This window comes from Mizuhopecten yessoensis, unplaced genomic scaffold (assembly GCF_002113885.1).
Source record: "Mizuhopecten yessoensis strain PY_sf001 unplaced genomic scaffold, ASM211388v2 scaffold8361, whole genome shotgun sequence".
NCBI lineage: Eukaryota > Metazoa > Mollusca > Bivalvia > Pectinida > Pectinidae > Mizuhopecten > Mizuhopecten yessoensis.
The window spans coordinates 598,150-619,180 of NW_018407509.1; the positions used below are offsets into that span (position 1 = coordinate 598,150).

The following is a 21,031-nucleotide window of genomic DNA, read 5'->3' on the forward strand; positions in this document are numbered from 1 at the left end:
TTTGGAAATCGGACAACCGACATGATTCCGATGGGGAAATCACACAACACAAAGATCATTTCTGGATCTCTAGTGTAAATATACAACTTTGGATCACAGTGTCAGATCATCATAGATTTCTGGTGAAAATAAGATAAAGATCATCTTTCCACATCTGGGGAAAATTTGGTCAATATGATTACTAAAAATAGTGTAACAGGAAAGAAAATAGTGTGCTTCCACCGGGGATCAAACCCTCGATCTCCAGGTTCCTAGTCAGACGCTTTACCACTGAGATAAAGGGAAATTCCCTCTAGCTCGAAGCTGGAAGGTGACCTTAATCCTATGTACAATTAAAACCTGCCACACTCCTCCCCCCTTTTTAAATGTGTTCGCCCTCAAACACCACAACCCAGGTTGTAACTACCTGTCACCACACGGAGGGACACGGACACCATTTGTAACAGGAAAGAGAATAGTGTGCTTCCATCGGGGATCAAACCCTTGATCTCCAGGTTCCTAGTTGGAAGCTCTACCACTGAGCTAAAGGGAGATTCCCTCTAGCTGGAAGCTGGAAGGCACCTTAATCCTATGTACAATTAAAACCTGCCACAATAGCTATTTACTGGTGGAGGCATATGTAAGTCCTCTTATACTTATTTATATCAAGAATCATCGATTCATCCTGTTCCAAGCATAGAAATCAGATGGTCCATGTACAGCTTATAAGTCAAGATCTTTGAAGTATGTGAAATCCTAGCTGTTAAATGTGAAATATTTTCTCCATCTTTATTGAGCTATTTTTTTAATAAAATATGTGCTCGTGTTTAATTTTGGTTTTGCATTTAATTAAGATATCTTTTTGGTCAAAATCATGAAAATTGTCTACATATTTGTTCTTGACTGTTGTACAGAAGATTATATAACCATCAACCCATTCAACTTTATCATCAAGACAAGAATCATTTGTGTCAGAGAAAAAAGAAAAAAAACATGTATTTTTTAATTGTTCTGTTTATTGAGATTCGGGTACTTGACAATGACCACATACAAATGTAGTGTAAGAAAAATTACATCAAACCTAAATATGGTATACATCCTCGATACTTGAGGGGTTACGCTCGCTTTCGCTCTGCACTCCTGTAATATGCCATAGCATAAATAAATCCAAAGCATGCAGCTAGCTATTTGATTGGTCTCAGGTTAAAAAAAAAAACCTGACCAATCACTAAGCTGAAAACTATTCCTTGAAGATTAGAGGAGTGACACCCGACTCCAAAGCCGGTCAATTTTACCGTTATGCGACCGCGAGATGGATCAAACTATTCTTCTTGACTCATCCTCAAGGTGGCGCACACTGAACGAGCCTTATACATTAAACCCCTTGGAGTATCGAGGATGACGGCATATATATTCAACATAACTGCTGACACACGTTGTGTGATTGAGGACGAAAAAATGATTCAACAGTGTAATATGTACAATCATATTTATATAATTACATATAGAAGTCATCACTGAAAATTACTTATTCTTTTCCAAAAATAGATGTACCGTTAAATTTCAGAATTTAATATGATCACAACTGAAATATATAATATCAAATACTTTTTCATATTTCAAAAAAGTTCAAAAAAGTTATTTTAGATCTGACTGTTTACACATCTTTGTGCTTCATTCAAAATAAGATCTTTTAAAGTACATTCGAAATGTTTGCATTTTTTTTGTATATTTTTGAAACTTATTCAGGCAATGGCAAGAAATATTTTTTAACGTCGCAGCAAATTTTCAGTAATAAACAATAGATTATTTGATATTTGTCATAAACATACGTATAAAGAGGGCAACCCTTGTGTAGATAAAATATGTAAATCAATATTATGCTTATATCATAAGATGATGATGATATCAATGACGTGTACATACAAAATAACACACTTTTCATATATACGGATACAGTAACAAGAGGAATGTACACACAGAATTATACACCGTGGCTGGAGTTGTTTATACAAAGTCATCATATATATCACAGCAAGTTAGCACTTAAGTCACCTAGCCTTGACAATCAACCAGACTGGTATTTACAGCTATTGACAGAGTATTTAATCCAGATTAAAATCAGATCCAAATTTAATTTGATTCTCCTGGAATCGGATTGATGATGAGTGAAAATGCTAAGAAGCTGAAACGTCTAAGATTAGACTAACAATTCTACATAAAAAGATGTGTATCATAATCCAATAACATTGCACCAAAGTAGAAAATTCCTTCCACTTAATATCATATATCATATTCCTGTTAATATCAATTTTTAATCAACGGGTACCATGGTATATATATTGTATGTAGTAACTGGTAAGTTTGTTAAACTCATTCACCCCTGAAATTTCATAATGAACTATTCAAACCTTTGAATTGTCAGATTTCAAATGTGTTTTCAGGGGTGAATGAGTTAATATCATCTAATTGGACCATCAACTCCTTTTAATATCATGGTCTACACCAATTCTATTTACCAAAATATCACACATAAAAATAAATCTCACAGGCATAGATCTTTGAAATTAGAAATAAATGGTGACTTCTCGAAATGAATGTAATGGGTCTTTTTTTTTCAAACTGCTGTAAACCAACAGACAAAATAGCTGTTGAAAAGGGGTCTTCGATGATATCGGGGATGGGTATAAGTTGTATTTAAAATCTCCACTTATTAAAACATTATAGGTATACACATGTAGGAACGTATTTTCAAATTCTATACTTCTGCTTTGTTCGCACAGAAAAGCAGTGTTTCTGTTAATAATCTCAACTTTCTCTTTGTATCACATTTCCTTCTGATAAAAGGCACATGATATTAAAAGGAATGTACTATATAGCTATAAGATATAACATAATGTCTACTATATAACATATAAGATAATTTCCAAACATTACTGATGTATAATCTCAAACCTAAACATGATCTGATTGGTCATATGTTTATTGGTTTATACTGTTACATAAACTTATAGCAATTTTGTCAGTATGTTTGTGTGCCAACATTTGTTGGAGTCAATACATGCGTGTGTCAGGGTTTTTTTGCTTTTGATTTATACTGGCAAAGCAAGACTATTCTGAGGTATTACTATACAAACTTCGGTGAGATGATTAAATTTAGGAATAAACTCATGAGATTGGAAAAATAATTCATATTTCATATCTTAAATATCTGGTTTATCCTATATATAAATGTGTGAAGAAATAACTAACCCTTTCCTACCAAATGTATTATAATTTGATTGTAACTGATAGCCAGGCCTTGGGATGACAATAAAGTCACACAGTGTAACTGCAAATTTGTACTTCAGAAAATTCTGTACTCTCACTACTGCATTATATCCCATTAAACTGTCATTAAAACTCCATTAATTTTTCCAATTAAAATTACATCACATTCCATTAATTTTTGTCATTAAATTTGGTATTAAGATTTGTTAAAAGTGTGCATGGTTGAGGTTATCAAAATCCATTAATGTGAGTCTAAAGTTCATTATATCAATTTATCTTAATGGTCATATAAATAGTAATGATATATAACACCTATTAATGGTCATTAAATTGTCCAATTAAATGTCATTACAATTCCATAGATCTGTTAAGCATCCCGATGATGAATCATATAGCCATTAGAAACATGTAGATTTCATTGAAATTATTGAACTGTTCTTATGTGTTGAGATTCCTTCATCCCTCCATAAAAATTTTTTTTTTAGAAAAGTTACAGAATAAAGAGATTCTTTCTTTCACCAATCGTTTTATTGTATTGATAACTACACCTCACTTGTTGGGGAACATCTTTATATATATATATATATGGGTGTAAATTAATTAACATTCAAATATATATGAAAAACAGACAGATCATTATCTTCCTAAGTGTATAATATTTATGTATTGATATTTTGAGATTATACCATATTTATCCAGCAATAAGCCCATGCCTGGTAATAAGCTCATCAAAATCTACTGTAGTTCAGTTAAGAAACACAAACAAATGCTATTTCAATTGACAATTCCATAATTTAAAAAAAAATAAAATCTAACCTACTTAATAATAAACTTCTACATAATAGAAGGCATATTTGTACATAATAATAAGAGATTCTGCTCCTCTGTGTTGGAAACTAGCTTTTACCGTACTTGCCCACCAATAAGCCCATCCAAAATATTGCATTTCAGTAAAGAAAATCGAAACAAATGCTATTTCATTGTCGTTTTATTAGCCCATCCCTTACTTTGAGTGAGAGACTAAGACTATCTGTTGGCCCCCTGGGCTCATTGCAGGATGTAGACGGTAATCACGAAGACCTTAAAGGCTTCATATACAATTTAGAAATAACGCATGTATCACTAAACCAACATCTTAACATGTACAAATTCCGTGATGAATCCTCTAGTTAGAATACTATCATCAAATAAGTTACTCGTTGTAAACACAGTCATTTGGATGGAACGTCTGATCCTTTAGGATCTGTATATATACGGAAAAACGAAGCACAACAATATTTAAATACAATCTGTATTAACAAACATACAATGGCAACAAACTGTAAAGAAAGAAAAAAAATGCTCCGCATTCATTAAAATCTTTAAGACCTTTGATGTTATATATTGTCCATTGTTGAATTTCCCACCTCCTATGTACAGATTGTACAATTTTGATCAACAAAAAAATAAAATATTGACATCAGCTTTGACAACAACCCTGCACCCTGTGTAAATATAAATGGGATGCCACACTACTTCCTGTTTTACAGGAATACAAATTCATCGTAAAATATATAATATATAATTTTTCCAATAAATACAAATAGAATTGAATTCAGTATATACGTATCAAATACAAATTGCCAAAAAAAAAACATTGGAGTGGGGAAATCTTGCAGGGGGGTATTCCATAAATAAAAGTATGGGAGAGGCGGGTTAAAGTTTTTTTTCATAAATCTACTTCCCACCCATCCAACTTCAATAGAGAAATGATAACAAGTAATTACTTCTAACAGTTGGTAAATTTGGGATTACTGGCATCAACCAATATTTATCAAATAAAGTGCCCTCTTCCCCTCCTGTGTTTTTACATTTGGGATAGCCCTTATTGAAAACATTAATATACAATAAACAACCTAAATAAGTGAAAATACAAAATAATATCTATATACAATTATCATTATAACAAATTATTAACCGTGCACGCAGATCTTTAAAAACAGACTTCCTGAGTACAGTAAAGAATAAAGAGAAATAATAAAGACAACAGAAAAAACAAGTTCTACTGTACGTTACCTAGGATACCAGTCATTTGAAATATCAAACCAGGAACATTTAACAGTTTGTTTATTGCTTGTTAATGTAAAGAAATAACAAAGATGAGTAAAACGAAAAAGTTTTACTTAAAATAGAAATATCGGAAACCAGCCCTTCATAATATCAAACGTGACATATATACTGCTTTGCTGATTGCTTTAATTGTGTCTCGTAAAGACTGACGGAATTTGCTTAAAAAAAACACCCAATTCAACCAGTGCAATTGATCTCTTAAAATTGAAAATAAGAGTAACTGTTAGAGAAAGTTGTAGATAATTTGCAGAGATGTAATAAATTACAGGTCTTGTTGTCCGAACATCGTAACAACCAGCAACTTTTTCTATTATATTTTCAAAATACTGAAATTCAAAACTTCACAACTATTTAAACAACCAACCTATAATTTAACCCATTTACCCGGATAGACCATAACTTTGGTAGACTCTACCATGCATTTTTCAGGATCAAGGTCTTTGCTGAATGTAGCACGGAACTGTATAGGTGTGTGAATTAGAAAAAACTGCCAGCTAATCAGATCTAGCTGCCTGGATACTATATACCATTAACCCTTTCAACACTATGTAACTTTAGTAGACTCTACCAAGCATTGATCTGGATGAGTCCATTATGGTCTACAGACGTGAAAGGGTTAAGTAACCGAATATTGTCACAACTGCAAGAATTTAGTATAAGCATTTTCATAAATTTAAGCCACTCCCTTTAATGGCTACCCTGTCATGGGAAGGCAGTCAATTTACCCAAAGAAACTACCTGTGTTAAGAGACCCCTTTTAAAACTCCCTATTTTAAATCGAAATTTTCCTGTTAACCCTTTCACCCCTATGTAACTTTGGTAGACTCTACCATGCATTGATCTGGATGAGTCCATTTTGGTTACAGTGGTGAAAGGGTTAACTACACCTGTATCAAAGGACCACCTGCAAATGGAGACCACTTTATTGACTAATCAAAGCAGTCAAATTGACTCAATGGACCACCTCGTTAAAGGACCAACCTGTTTTGGAAAACTCCCTGTTTTATGTTGATTAAACTTGTATTAAGGGACCACCTGCAATAAGAAACCTTTATATGGGCTAACCAATGCAGTCATACTGAATCAAGGGACCACCTCTATCAAGGGACCACCTCTATTAAGGGACCACCTCTATTAAGGGACCACCTGTCTTAAGAGACCACCTCTATTAACAGACCACCTCTATTAAGGGACCACCTCTATTAAGGGACCACCTCTATTAAGAGACCACTTATAAAAATCACCATTGCATCAATTTTTAAGTCAAATAAACTTGTATTAAGAGACATCCGAGTCCAAGATCATTTTTGCTGAAGTAATAACACTTATATATCAGAAATTTAATGTAACAAATACTGACAGATTCTTACGAGTATTGTTAATATCATCTTAATGACAATTTTTTTGCAACAAAGTTCAGTCAAAAATGAGCCCATGTTTGCTATTAAGCCCTTAATACACAAATCGAATGAGAGGCTGGATGCTTCTTCGCTACTCCTTGTATCTCCTTTAAATTATCAATATGTCATGTGGTGATAAACAAAACTATTCAACTGATTTCTTCATTTTACTACATTTTTCTTAAATAATCACATACATGTACTGGATTTTTTTTTAAATCCTTCAAAAACCTTTTATTTGAATGAAATCAAAAAAATAATTTCACTGCTTCCGATTTGTCCAAACGTCCTTTTTTCCTTACACATTAATTATATAATATACCCACATTAATTTTGCACTCGACACATAGAGAGATTTTTTTTCTTCTAAATGAAATCTCTATTTCTTTGTGTTTTGTAGGAGCAATTTAGTAAGAGAAGTAAAAAGAGGTAAGAGTTGTCAAAATCTGATGGGATATTTTTTAAAACAAATCTCAAAAACAGATGACTGAATTAGGTGGGATAGACAAATGGTGACTTGGGCCTATCACAGAAACTGTGATATACCTACCACAGTAAAAATCTCATTATAATGCCCCTCATTTCGTTAGCCGCCTCGGTACTAATTGCACATTACTAAGAATTGTTTCTCATTTTTTTCAAATAAATATAAAATGCCGTTTTTTCATTTTGTTACGATGTTCATTGACAACACATTTCTAAATCCCCATTTTTGGATTTTTATACGCAATTCATTTTTGTCTCCCTCTCTATATTGACAATATTCCGATATAACGCCAATTTTTTTTATGGGGAAATGAAAGAAGCAGAACATGGTCTTAGTGTACTGAGTTTAGAAAGGAAAAACCATATGCTAGTTTGCTTCTAATACTTTGCAAACTAAATAAATAAAATCTGCATGACATCTACACAATAGTCAACACATGACAGATACAAACAAAAAAATATTTTTAAATACTTCAAATGCGCACCATTTTTTTTCTTTTTACATATTTTATAGCAATATTTAAATTTTAACACTGTGTGTGTGTAGAAATATTCTCCAACATGAATAAAAATATGATCTCATCAGGATTATTAAATACAGTTCTTTACTTTTTTTACATCAAGACATTTGACATAACTTTCTGTGGGCTTATAATCACCCCTGAAATTTCATAATGAACTATTCCAACCTTTGAATTGGAAGAGTCCAAATGTGTGTTCAGGGGTAAATGAGTTAAGTATTTGGTCCCTGCTTGGTTCGAACTGTTGTCTACCCAAGGATTTCTATGGTGTGTTTGTTTTAGTGGTTCATGGTAAGACCCACTTGGTCTACATTCAGAGTGGCAGCACTGTTGTACGGGTCCATATCGGTGTCCTCTTTCAGGGGACAGTAGTCAAAATTGGTTTGCTCTCCAGCATCGGGACTTCGCTCCGGCAATCCAGATATCTATAATCACAGAAAATTATCATGTTTTCATATCTTCATCATTTGTTTTTTGATAAAAGAGTAACTGAGGTCATTTTATTCGAAATGTATCAGTCTGCTAGTGGTAGCTGTGTTGAACCACGCAGGCTACCTTGAAATATTCCAAACTGATTCATCATTCAAACAATGTATCAATCAAAATATCTCTTCAGTTACACTCAGAAAGTTGAATACTCGGACATATTTTATACAAATTTGTTGTGCATGCTGTTTCCATTCATGCATGGAATGCATCACAACTGCTTTTCCTATAATCAGGTAAAGCCCGCCAAATGTGCATACTGTTATAAAAATATCAATATTAAATACCACACATTTCTCCTACATCCTAATTGGTTGGATTGTGATATTGACATGGTGTTACATTTTTTTTAGAAACATCAGGTCAATATTCAATTTATGACGTTAGTTCAATTGTAACGTCACCATGCTCTCTGCCAGAAGAAGTGATTTCCTCTGTACAATTTTCAGACATGTTAGCTTGTCTAATGATTAAAACATTATTAAGCATCTAACAGCACACTTAAGGACTTTTATTTTGGTGAATATGTGGTTATATGGATCTGAGAAAGTGAATATGACCCTCGACTTCTTCTCGGTCAATATCACTTTCTAAGGTTCATATAACCACATATTCACCTCAACACAAGTCCATAGCTGTTAAATATTGCCTTTACACTCTGTCAACCTACCTGCACCTGCCCACTACTTCCTGGCATACCATAATGTGGGTTCTCAAATGCCACAGAATCTGGCCTTGAGAAGCCTTTTAATCCTCCCCTTTTCCTGAAATTAGAAACAATTTGTCAGATTCAAAATATAACCAGAGAGAGATCTTTTGTATGACAAAAAAAAGAAAAAACATTTTTAAAAGTTGAAAATTAAAAGATAGTAAAACCTCAATATAATGCCCCTGGTTTATACGCAGTAATTAAACCAGACTTTCATATTAGTGTCATTGTATGAAATAGGCAGTCAAGTTACTTAAGGATCTCTGTGCCACTTTCTAAAACTACTTAAGCTTTGGAAACTGTTTCCCACATGACTATAACAATATTAACTTATTTCTGAAAAGAAAACTATACCTTGAGAGACTCCATTCGGATTGACATGTCTCGCCTGTGCCCTGCTTTGACCATCAATGCACATATCAAGTTTGGTTGGTCTAGCACTTATAGTTTCAGAGAAACTAACTTAAGCACAAAAACTTAATGTTGATGGAGATGCCGACAAAGTCAATGGACCATGAAAGGTAGGCCGCATACAGCATTTGATGCATGGGTCAAGGTGTACTACCTAAGATGATGATCTGTAGTCCAAGTTTGGTAGGTCTAGCACTTATAGTTTCAGAGAAACTAACTTAAACACAAAAACTTAATGTTGATGGAGATGCTGACAAAGTCAATGAACCATGAAAGGTAGGCCGAATCCAGCATTTGATGCATGGGTCAAGGTGTACTACCTAAGATGATGATCTGTAGTCCAAGTTTGGTAGGTCTAGCACTTATAGTTTCAGAGAAACTAACTTAAACACAAAAACTTAATGTTGATGGAGATGCTGACAAAGTCAATGAACCATGAAAGGTAGGCCGAATCCAGCATTTGATGCATGGGTCAAGGTGTACTACCTAAGATGATGATCTGTAGTCCAAGTTTGGTAGGTCTAGCACTTATAGTTTCAGAGAAACTAACTTAAACACAAAAACTTAATGTTGATGGAGATGCTGACAAAGTCAATGAACCATGAAAGGTAGGCCACATCCAGCATTTGATGCATGGGTTGACACATACTACTGAAGATGCATTTTTGGTTCAAGTTTGGTTGGTCTAGCACTTTTACTTTTAGTGAAACTAACTTAAACACAAAAACTTCATGTTGACACCACTGCCGTCGCCGTAAAAGCAATACCTTAGTCTCGCTTCCATGACTTAGTGGCGGCAAGACAAAAATGTATATTTGTTTGTCAACACAAGTAGGTAAGTGATGAAGCATCAACACCAAGGATTCCTTTGGTGGAGCTCTGCTAGCTAGAATACTCCGGTATCCACCGCAGATTCCTCGATCAGTACATCAACCAACCACGACCCACAGAACGTTGGATTTCCTGGCCCAATAATTGTATTGGCGTACCAATACCTTTATTTATTTGGTGGGACGTCGGATCTCCTGGCCCAATAATTGTATTGGCGTACCAATACTTTTATTTAATTGGTGGGACGTTGGATCTCCTGGCCCAATAATTGTATTAGTGAACCAATACCTTTATTTATTTATACGTTTCTCTGTAAATTGAACCTGTACAATCTGGCAACCTGTATTATTTACAATGAATATAGATATCTTCAATGCGTTTTACTTCATATAGGTTTCCCCTGCTTAATTTACTTTGTGGTATGTATATATGTCCCCCTGGTAAAATACTAGCTGCTTCCTACCGACTCGGCTAGGGAGAATTTCTCTTTAGCTCATTCCGTAGAGCGTTAAGCTAGTAAACCAGAGGTCCAGGGTTCGACTCCTAGCAGAGGCATTGAAAATACTTTAGCCTCTGTTATATTGGCGCCAATGTAAGGACTCAGGAGATATGACAAAATACTCAGCGATACTTGCAAAGGAAATACTATGACATCTGGAAAACTCAGGACGAGTTCTTTCCTGGAGGGGGTATATGTCACCCTGGTAAAATTCTAGCTGCTTCCTACTGACTCCGCTAGGGAGAATTTCTCTTTAGCTCATTCGGTTGAGCGTAAGACTAATACACCACAGGTCCAGGGTTCGACTCCTAGCGGAGGCATTGAAAAATGATGACCTCTGTTACATATAAAAGAGCTTCATTCTCACCTGATAAACAGGACACCCAGCACTACAGCCGTCACAACCACCAAGATAACTATGATCACTCCGACCACTACGCCAGCATTTGGCCCGCCTTTTTGTCCTGCTGCAGTCACCTTAGGTGCTACATTAACAAACAAATTAACATTATCAACTTTCAAATTGATCTTCATTATGACATGTTACAAGTTAACATCATTACATTATATAGCTGGATATTTTGGACCCCTGCAGGAGATTCCATCAAAAAGGGCCGGATTAACAGCAATATCATAATACATAATAAGGGAGATATTTTGCATCCCTTGAAGGACACCAGATCAAAAAGTGTGGGATTATAAAAATGAGATGCACCTTTTGACAGTAGGATATAATATGGTTGTCAGCTTAGAACAGAGCGACTTTGACCCGTAGACTTGTGACCCTAAAATACGAACTCATCCAAAGTTTTCTTATACCTGACCTTCGTCAAAGCTTTGAGAAAATCTGATGTCAAAGTGTCACTTTCTACACAAACAATGTACGTATAAAACGTGTCGCAACGTTTCAAGACCGACTGGTCCCTTCGACTGCCATAGCTTGACAAAGGGACTAGTCGGTCTTGAAACATTCCCACACATTTAATTACGTACATTGTTTTTGTAGAAAGTTAAACTTTGATATTACATATTTCCAAACTGATGAATCTTTTCGAAGATTTGAGAAAATCTGTCGAAAAAATTTCAAGTAGGTAGAGCAATGACAATGAATCCACCAGAACGATGTGACCGAACGAACGAGAAAGACATGGTAACACAACCCCCCACCACCACCACCACCACCACCACCACCACACCAATTTTTAGAACCCGGGAGGGGAGGGGGGTTTGGTGTATAAAAATTTAAGGTAGGCAGGCACTAATGTTAACAAACTCCTTCAGTTGAATATGGAATGGGGGTTTTGTATTTTCCTTTCTTTGTTTGAACTATAACCTTTGATGAGTTGCTACCTCTCCCGAAATGGTTGTTCGCAGCCACTTTGATGTCATAGAGTGAATCGTAATTCAGTCCCGTTAGGGTCAATGTGGTATCTGTCGTGGTTTTCTTTAACAAAAGCAGTATTGGAAACATTAAACAAATTAAAAGTATCATACAATTTTTGAATATGTCTCATAATAATAATAAACAAATCCAATCTGGTTGATTTGAGAATCAGGATCTGTGTCATGTTTGATTTGAGAATCAGGATTTGTGCCATGTTTGTTTTGAGAATCAGGATCTGTACCATGTTTGTTTTGAGAATCAGGATTTGTGCCATGTTTGTTTTGTGAATCAGGATCTGTGTCATGTTTGTTTTGAGAATCAGGATTTGTGCCATGTTTGTTTTGAGAATCAGGATTTGTGCCATGTTTGTTTTGAGAATCAGGATTTGTGTCATGTTTGTGTTGAGAATCAGGATCTGTACAATGTTTGTTTTGAGAATCAGGATCAGTCCCATATTCGGTTTGAGAAATCAATGATTACTTTCTGTTTCATACATCCTGGTTGAAACGGTTTGGGTACTACAGAAATATTCTGCAATTAACAAACACCCTTGGACCAATAGTTAGCTGACCAAATAAACAGAGTTCAAAATGCAAAGTGCTAGACAAATAAACAACAAAAAATAAAAATAAATATGTTGGTTTCCATATGTACAAAATGGTTTAACATGTCTAAAAATACATATAAGTTAATTGATCTTGTAGAAATAATCCAAACTAGCAATTGTCAGCATCTAAGTTACAGACAGGCATGCCTGAACCCCTTAATTCATTCAACCTCAAAGGTTGAAATAGTTCATTATGAAATTTCAGGGATGAATGAGTTAATATCCAAGCAGAATTTCAAGATGTCAGCTTTGGTTCAAATCGTTTTCTTTCAGTTTGAAAGACGGTTGAACCGGAAATGCAAAAGTAGCTAATGTGAGAACAGAATTTGGACCATGTTTGATTTTAGTAATCGGGGTCTGATTCATCTTTGTTTAGAAAAAAATCAGGATCTAGCTAGGCTATGTTTTTTCCTAAGAAATCAGAGCCAGCCTTTTTCTTTCTAGTTGAAATGGTTAAACCGGACACGCAAAAGTGGCCAAAGTGAAAACAGTATCTGTATCCTGTTTACGTTTAACAATCAGGGTCAGGTTCATGTTTGAATTGCACAACCAGGATCTGGAATAAGTTTTTGCTAAGAAATCAGCCTGGTACAGTGTTTGTTCAGAAACATCAGGGTGCATACCATGTTAGAGGCGCCGTTCGTACTGAAATAAACGGTGTAGTCTTGCACAGGTCCCTTGTCTGGAGCCGTCCACGTCAACACAATCTGGTTATAGTTCTTCAGCGTTCCGCTAAAAGCTAGCGGCATAGATGGCGGGATACCTGGAAACCAAAAAGGGTGTTACAATCGTCTCATCATAAAACTTTTAGAAAGTTGCTAGCTGTAACCTGTACATGATATAATTAGCGTAAAAAAAAAAAATCACTCTAACAGCGAGTTTAAATGGCTCTGCAATTTGATCACAGTATAATAAAGTAATTTATGTTTAAAGTAATAACTAATGCTACATCCTTATGTGTAACTGTGTATACCTGCTATGGTGAGGTTCTTGCCATACCCGGGTAGACTCTGACCAGCCTTGTTTTTAGCGATGACCCAGAATCTGTAGGAAGTGATCTCTGCATGCTGCAGTGACCAGGTGTAAGTATTGTTGGGCTGCGGATAGCAAAACAAACAATGATAAACAGATTTATTCTATTAACTCATTCACCTCTAAAATTTCAAAAAGGACTATTCCAACCTTTGAATTGGAAGACTTCAAATGTGTTTCCAGGGGTGAATGATTCTTTATTTAATCCCTTTCACCCCACCAACCCCTTCCCCACCTTTTTCACTCTCGACATTTAATTTTGAACACTGTAAAAACCACTCAAATTCTGTGAGAAATAAATGTCCCTGCTGGCTTTAAGTTGCTTCTATTGTGTTTCATCTCAACATGCAATTACTGTAAAAGTGTTTGTTTTTCACTGACCCAAATCTTCGCAGATTTGCTAAAATGGTAAATTTTACCAGATCTGTCCTTTGCAGATTTCAGGTTTAGTGGTCATGGCGCAATGTGCTATGGTAAGGATTAATTAATTTGCTATCAAATTCACAGGTTGAATTTTGTAAGAGGAACAATTGTTACAATGTTAATCGCCAGAACTAAGTACCCAACAAAACAAAAAAAAATAACAGTAGAAGGTACTCGACACAGAGATGTGATTTGTCCAATCAGCTTGAGAGACCAAGCCTATTAAACAATCTTCTCTCTTAAGAGACCACCATCTTCTCCTCCCCCCAAATCAATTATATACTCATATCAAGAGACCACCTACGTTAATAGACCACCTGTAATGTTCCCCATTGTAGTAATTTCAACATACATATATACTGTAAACTTACATATTTTAACGCACTCAAATTTTATCACAATATTTAATTTAAACAGATTATCCCATCTATGAATTGGCGCATCAAGAAAATATGCCATAGAAAATAATAAAAGAACTTCAATCGGCATATTCATAATTTAGCCCGATATTTACAGCGCGAAAATCTCTAAAATAAGACTACCACTAAAATATGTACGGTTACAGTATCCTTCAGCCCTCGACAGGTAGTGCTTTCAATGGAATATCAAAACCCCACTCCAGATTAATCTGTTACATTTCCAATGGAGATTTACTTATTGGTACTCACCACAGAATGGTGGTCAGTCATGTTGTATTTGTAGTTGTACCAGACCTGGTAAAGCTCAACTTTGTTTTTGTCGGTGGGCGGGTCCCAGTTCACTTCTATAACGTGACCCTTCAACAGTGCCACGACATTCAAGGGTGGGGACGGTATGTTTTCTGTGGACGATAAAATTGGACAGAATGCCATTAAAGAACACCTGTAAACACCTTTATTTTACTTATTAAAGCTTCCTTTGACAAAAGTACACTTCATATAGTCCCGGAAAAAATTAAGTTCCAAATTTTCTTGGATTATGAGTATACACACATGCACACTCCATTATAATGTGTACCAGGACATTTTTACCACAGCTTAACTTTTGCCTTTTCCTTAATCTGTAATGTTAGGGTGAATTTATTATTAAAGCAAACATCAGAAAACATTAAAATAAACATATTACATGTAATGATGAAATGTGACGGGCAAATATAAACACTGAGCGAATACAGATTTAATAGCTTAGGGTAAAAAAGATTGACTAGGCGAAGATGTAGAGCATATATAAAATAAAATAAATAACACAAAAGACATCCAGTGACAAGTCAATAAACTGTAGCTGCAGACCGAGGCCTGTTTTCATGAAACCGTTTTTCATGCTCAAGCATGGATTTTGTGCTCAAACCCAATTTCTTGTTTCAGTGACAAATTAAAAAAACAAATCTTATTCTGTCAATGAATTGGAGACTTAAATAAGAATACTGTTTTGTTGTTTATATTTGACTTTTTGATTGTTTGACATGATTTTAGCAAGTTACAAGAAAGCTAGTTTGAGCACAGAATCCATGTTTTAGCATGAGAACAGTTTCATGAATATGGGCTCGAATGTCCCCACACCTTCTGGGCATAATTCTAGTGTTATGAGATTTCTAACAGTTCATGTATAAAATTTCAAGTACGGTAATAAATCTGACAAGTAACCAGTAAAAGAACGATAGGATGAGTAGAGTTCTTACCTAGACCCTCCTCTATACAATTCAAGATAGGTTCGACTTGGTCGACGCACTGATAGATGGTCGAGTCATCTATGTCGGGGACAACATTTCCGCAAAAGTCCTGGCAGAACGGCGACACACCATTCTTCTTGCAGCACTTGGTGTGGTCCTTACCATCTGTAACAAAACCATATTGATGGTCTTAAGGATCCCTGTCCCACTGCAGGCAAAACACTAGAGAGTTCCACTGTGGGTTTTTTTTTGTATATATATAGAGTAACTTCCCCTTACTTTTGTTTTAGATAAAACTGTACATGTGGCACAATTGGGTAAAATTACTTCCATTGGTAGATCAGCCTGTCAGAGCAACAATAGAACAATCTGAGGTCCATGAGTTATCAAAGCTGTAGTCATGCCATGCCGGTTAAATCAGTTTCCATAGTGTTACGTTACAATTTTTGGCAGTGGTACAGGGATCCTTAATAGCTGAGGCCTCTCACAGGACAGCATTATTGAAGTTAAATAAAAATTCATTCAAGAAAGCTTTCCTAAGAAACAAATATAATATTTTTTTATGAAACTGGGGGCTGAAATTAACACAACGTATAAGAAAAAAACCATAAAATTAGTACCAAGATGCATCGGAATTCTAGTGAACCAGAAATCAGAATTTTGTCTAGTATTTCTTGTGAACTGCACTGGCATATCCAGGGATTTCTCACAGATTCAGGAACCCCTAAACCCTTGTCAGATTATTTTTTGCACATTTTTCTCATTGGAACTCCCTCCGACATTTTTGAAACCATCCACCCCAACACACACCAACCAATCTCTAGATTTGCTATTACACTAATGTAGGGGAATTGGACTGGGTCAATTGTCGGCGACTAGGTAGCTCAATTGGTAGAAGGTCCTTCAAAAGTTTGGAGGCCGGGTCCCTGTTTCGAACCCATGTCTGGCCATGCATTTTTCTTTTTCCTGCTACAAAATTGGCGAGCTTGCCAACCCTTGTTTCAAGTACTGGGTGAATGCTTGACAAGGGGATACCCTAACCTGGATTGTAAATAGTGTTGTTTTTGGAGGCCAAGACTTAGAAAAAGGTGGGAGGAATGATGCAGAACTGGCTGGACTGGGTCGATCACCAGTGACCAGGTAGCTCAATTGGTAGAGCATCTGTCTAGAATTGGGCGAGTTCCAGGTTTATATATCCCGGTCTGACAGTACATTTATCGTTCTCTTAGTACACTAGAAACCATTACATTCAATCTCTGAAACCGCTGTACTAGCCTTTCAGTTGACATACCTGTTGCACACGTCACGTAGTCCTCAAAGAACTCTATACAGGGCGTGTATTTTATTGGATTATTTATGACTAAATCCAGCTTGATTCTGTAGGTACATAGGTCCATGCACACCCCAGTCACATTCCTGTTCTGACAGCAAACTGCAAGGATAATGACAATAATCACAATCAAAATACAGATACAACAATAACTGTGTAAAGTGAAACCTGTATACTTCACGCTTCAAGTTGAATTTTCCTTCGTCCATTCGGCATTCATGTTGACTATGAAAGCAGTTCAATACTTATATTTACCATTTCGGAATATGTCAACCTTATAGAAAAATTTAAATAAACTTGTCACAACTCAGCACTTCATTCAAACAATTAGCGTATGTATTGTAAATGTAACATATATGTACAGAAAAGCTATCTTCAAGTGTTCAGTGTAGACAGCTGGTCTCGCTGTCCTAACACTCTCTACAAGGACTGACAGAAGATCAAAGTGCGTACATAACTATTTCTACAGATGGTTACCTGATACATTGGCAGCTGGGGATGGTTTGATGGTTGGAGAAGGTGTAGGTACAACATAGGCCTCTGAAAATACAGCAGGAGAAAAATAATATCAACATCTAGACCTTACACATAGTCTATAAATGTTCAAAGTCAATTCTATAAAACAAAACTCATCTTTGGTTTAAGACTACTGCATTGGGCCTAAAACAAACAAAACATCCCACAGAAGTGGTCCGTCATCCGCCCCTGCTGGTGGCTACATTGATTTTCAGATTTGGGTCAAAATAAAACTTGAGCAGCTGGTCATCAATTTTATCTTAGGCCTTTGTCAAAGGTTTCATGAACATCAAAGCATTTCTTCAAGGGTTATCAAATGGAAACGATGTGGCTTTTCACAAAATTAAAGAAGGCAACTGGCTGCAATATTGATTTTCAGATTTTGGTCAAAATCAAACTCTGATGGGTACCTATAGCTAACTATCAACTTTTTTTCCTTCAACCTGGCCTGGACTTAAGTACCTAACCAGCAGCTTTTGTCTCAATCAAATATGCATAGTTTGCGGTAAAATCTACTTTCGACCAATATTAAATCCACACTTCAAATTCAAATATTTTGTACATTATATTGTAAACAAATGTTTGCTGTTATAGTAAATTTGCTCTCATTATGGAGAGCCAAAATTAAACTGCTGCGAAAATCTCCCTGTATATAGTAGTATGTCGTAATAAAATTGAACACATCCCCTTGTGGTACATCAAAAGAATCTTGCGGCAGTACTGTTAAAGGAAAATTGACTGGCTTTGAAGTTGGGTGTCAATCCTCTGTAACCTTCAAAGGCCAAGTAACAGCCAATCAAAACCAATCGAATTGTGAACCACATGCCTTTGATTTTGTCATGACATATTCCAGGAGTGCAAGGAACGTAAGTGAGCGTAATCCCTGGAATTCTGAGAATGATGTCTTAATGTGATCAGAAATCTTGAAGTACCCTGAGAAAACCCATGTGGTCCGACACAAGTGACCCTTAACCTTTTCACTGAAAGCTATGAGATATAATCTGACTTACTTTTTAAATGCACTGTTCCATTGTGTGATCCGAATTTATTAGATCCCATGCAGGTGTACGTTCCCAAGTCGACGTCACGTACAAGCATGACTTCTAGTTCAGCGCCCAGTTCGTGTGTCTCCAGGTTCGGATGCTGGTATATACCCGTTCTATAGTTAGTGGTGAGTTGTGTGTCGCCCTTAAACCAAACGACTTCAGTAGGGAAACCTCTAAAGGTACATCGCAGTTTGCCGTTATATCCCATGTCCACGTCCGGCACATTGTCTCCCTTTATCCCCGACATGGTGGGCGCGTCTACAATACACATATCGGAATAATAGAAATGGTGAAAACAATTACAAACTTTTGTAATAAGGACACAAAGGAAGCAAAGGTAGCAATCCAAACCACAGAAAAGTGTTTCATTTTATACGGTGTTAAATTTTCACTTCTTTTTGCAGTCCATATTTTCCTTGAAAAACAGATCAGTTATGAGAATACGCATCTGTGAAAAATTAATCATGAGAATTCTGTTTTGAAGGTAAATCTATCTGTAAAATACTCGAAACCACGCTTCATTTCTAGTTTAAAAAGCTACCATTGCTTAAGACTGAAATTAATCCAAATTTCATGTTTTAAATACATAACAGGATTCAAAATTTCTTTCTACCAATTTCATCTATTGAAGAAAAACACAAGAACTCGTAAAATAAACAAGATAAGCTTATACGTACATCTGACATTGAGGTTCAAACTTTTGGTGGAAGTGGCCAGCTTCGGGACGGATGCTGTACACTTGTACAGGCCCTCTGAGTCCTCGTCAGCGACGACGGTGATGGTGCGAGAGTTTAGGGTTTGCTTGTTGTTGAGTATCCAGTAGACATCGGTCGGGGTCGGGGTGCCGTAGGCATCACAGACAAGCTGCACAGTTGTACCCTTGTCCACCACTCCCGGGGGTATCTGGTTCACGCTGACGTCCATAAAACCTGTCACCACACAATCAAAATTATTACAGACATACCTGGAGGAGATTAGTTTTTCAGTATTTTTTTTTCCATTTTTTTTATTTATTTCTTTTATTTTACTGTATTCGCCATAATAAGCACCCCTCCCCCATTTTTTTGGAGGAATTGAAATTAAAAAGCCCCCCCCCCCCCTCTCCCTCGAGCTCCTTCCAGTCCAGACCAGGTGTGCTCAATTTCTTTATAGTTCTTACACTTTTAAAGCCGAGATTTAGGTCTGGTGATAAAAAAATCAATTTGTAAACCTCAAGCCACAACGAAATATTTCTAATGTCCTTCAGTGATATTAAACCTTCACTCCACAATCATAGCCCACATTTTGTTATCTTAACAAGTGCCCTACGTTAGCCATTTTATTTCATCGCCCAGGGCACTAATTACAGCGAATACAGTATTACAGATATACTGGGGTACATTCACATATCCGGTTGAAACGGTTGAACCTAGTGTAAAGAAAACGACAGGTACAGATCTGGACCGAGGCTGACCTCAGGAAAATTTGGTACGTGTAGATTGAGAGGTCCAGACGTACCTGGCCGAAACAGAAATGCTGACTATTGTTAGTTTGCATTATTTCTTTCTAAAACAATGTCAAACCACATGCAGTTTTTAAGATACGTGATATTATTCAGTGGACGCGTGTTTTTTATTCTCCGAAACAGTGCATTTTTAGCTCTGCTTATAGAATGGTCCAAGTACCTTTGTTTATCATGGAAAAATTCCTGCTCCACATGTACCGTTTCAACCGAGATACGCGAATGTAGCCCTGGAGAACTTTTTTTTTAAAATATTTTTTATGTATTTTTTTTCATCTTTTGCAGTTTTTCAAAAAAGTACATTAGACATTTTAAGGTTATTTTTCAATCACAGCCAGAAAATAGTTATACATTATATAACAAAACTTGTCAAAACCCTGACCTGTATATGGATATCTTGTATGAAACAACCCTTTGTTTACTGGTATATGATAAACAAAGCAGTATTGCAAGCAATGCATAGTCAACAAACTTTGGTACCTACATTTATCAATAAAGTACACAACACCCTGCCATCCCAAGAGGTTCTCGCATACAAAACTTAGTGATGGTAGGTGCTAGTGTATGTGAAATATTAACGGAAATGACTTAAGTAATCAAATGAAAAATGTACCTCTTTGACCCCTCGGGGATCCAGAAACTAGCTATCTATCAATCCAATATTTTTTACTTGTATAATGTGACACTCAACAAGAAGCCGCCAAATGCGATATGGCCAGATTTCTACAGTACATTTTCATGTAAAGCATCACATGTGATAATCATCCTTTAAGATACAAGTTAAGTTGATGTAGGACAAGTAGTTACTTGGTAAGTGACCTCAACCAAACTTCTTAACCTGGT

General features: G+C 36.0%; 1 protein-coding gene across 1 annotated transcript in view; it reads right to left on the reverse strand.

The window, feature by feature from the left end:
- Positions 1-6,947: 6,947 nt before the first annotated feature.
- Positions 6,948-21,031, reverse strand: part of LOC110455654 (Ig-like and fibronectin type-III domain-containing protein 1) — a 37,042-nt gene continuing 22,958 nt past the window's right edge. The window contains exons 21-32 of the mRNA XM_021505901.1: positions 19,365-19,616; positions 18,652-18,945; positions 17,603-17,665; positions 17,087-17,227; positions 15,805-15,960; positions 14,816-14,967; positions 13,666-13,789; positions 13,316-13,455; positions 12,013-12,145; positions 11,069-11,186; positions 8,922-9,015; positions 6,948-8,190 (exon numbers count right to left, since the gene is read on the reverse strand). Coding sequence (XP_021361576.1) covers positions 8,044-8,190; positions 8,922-9,015; positions 11,069-11,186; positions 12,013-12,145; positions 13,316-13,455; positions 13,666-13,789; positions 14,816-14,967; positions 15,805-15,960; positions 17,087-17,227; positions 17,603-17,665; positions 18,652-18,945; positions 19,365-19,616 — 1,814 coding nt within the window. The 3' untranslated portion in view covers positions 6,948-8,043. The remainder of the gene's footprint in view (positions 8,191-8,921; positions 9,016-11,068; positions 11,187-12,012; positions 12,146-13,315; positions 13,456-13,665; positions 13,790-14,815; positions 14,968-15,804; positions 15,961-17,086; positions 17,228-17,602; positions 17,666-18,651; positions 18,946-19,364; positions 19,617-21,031) is intronic.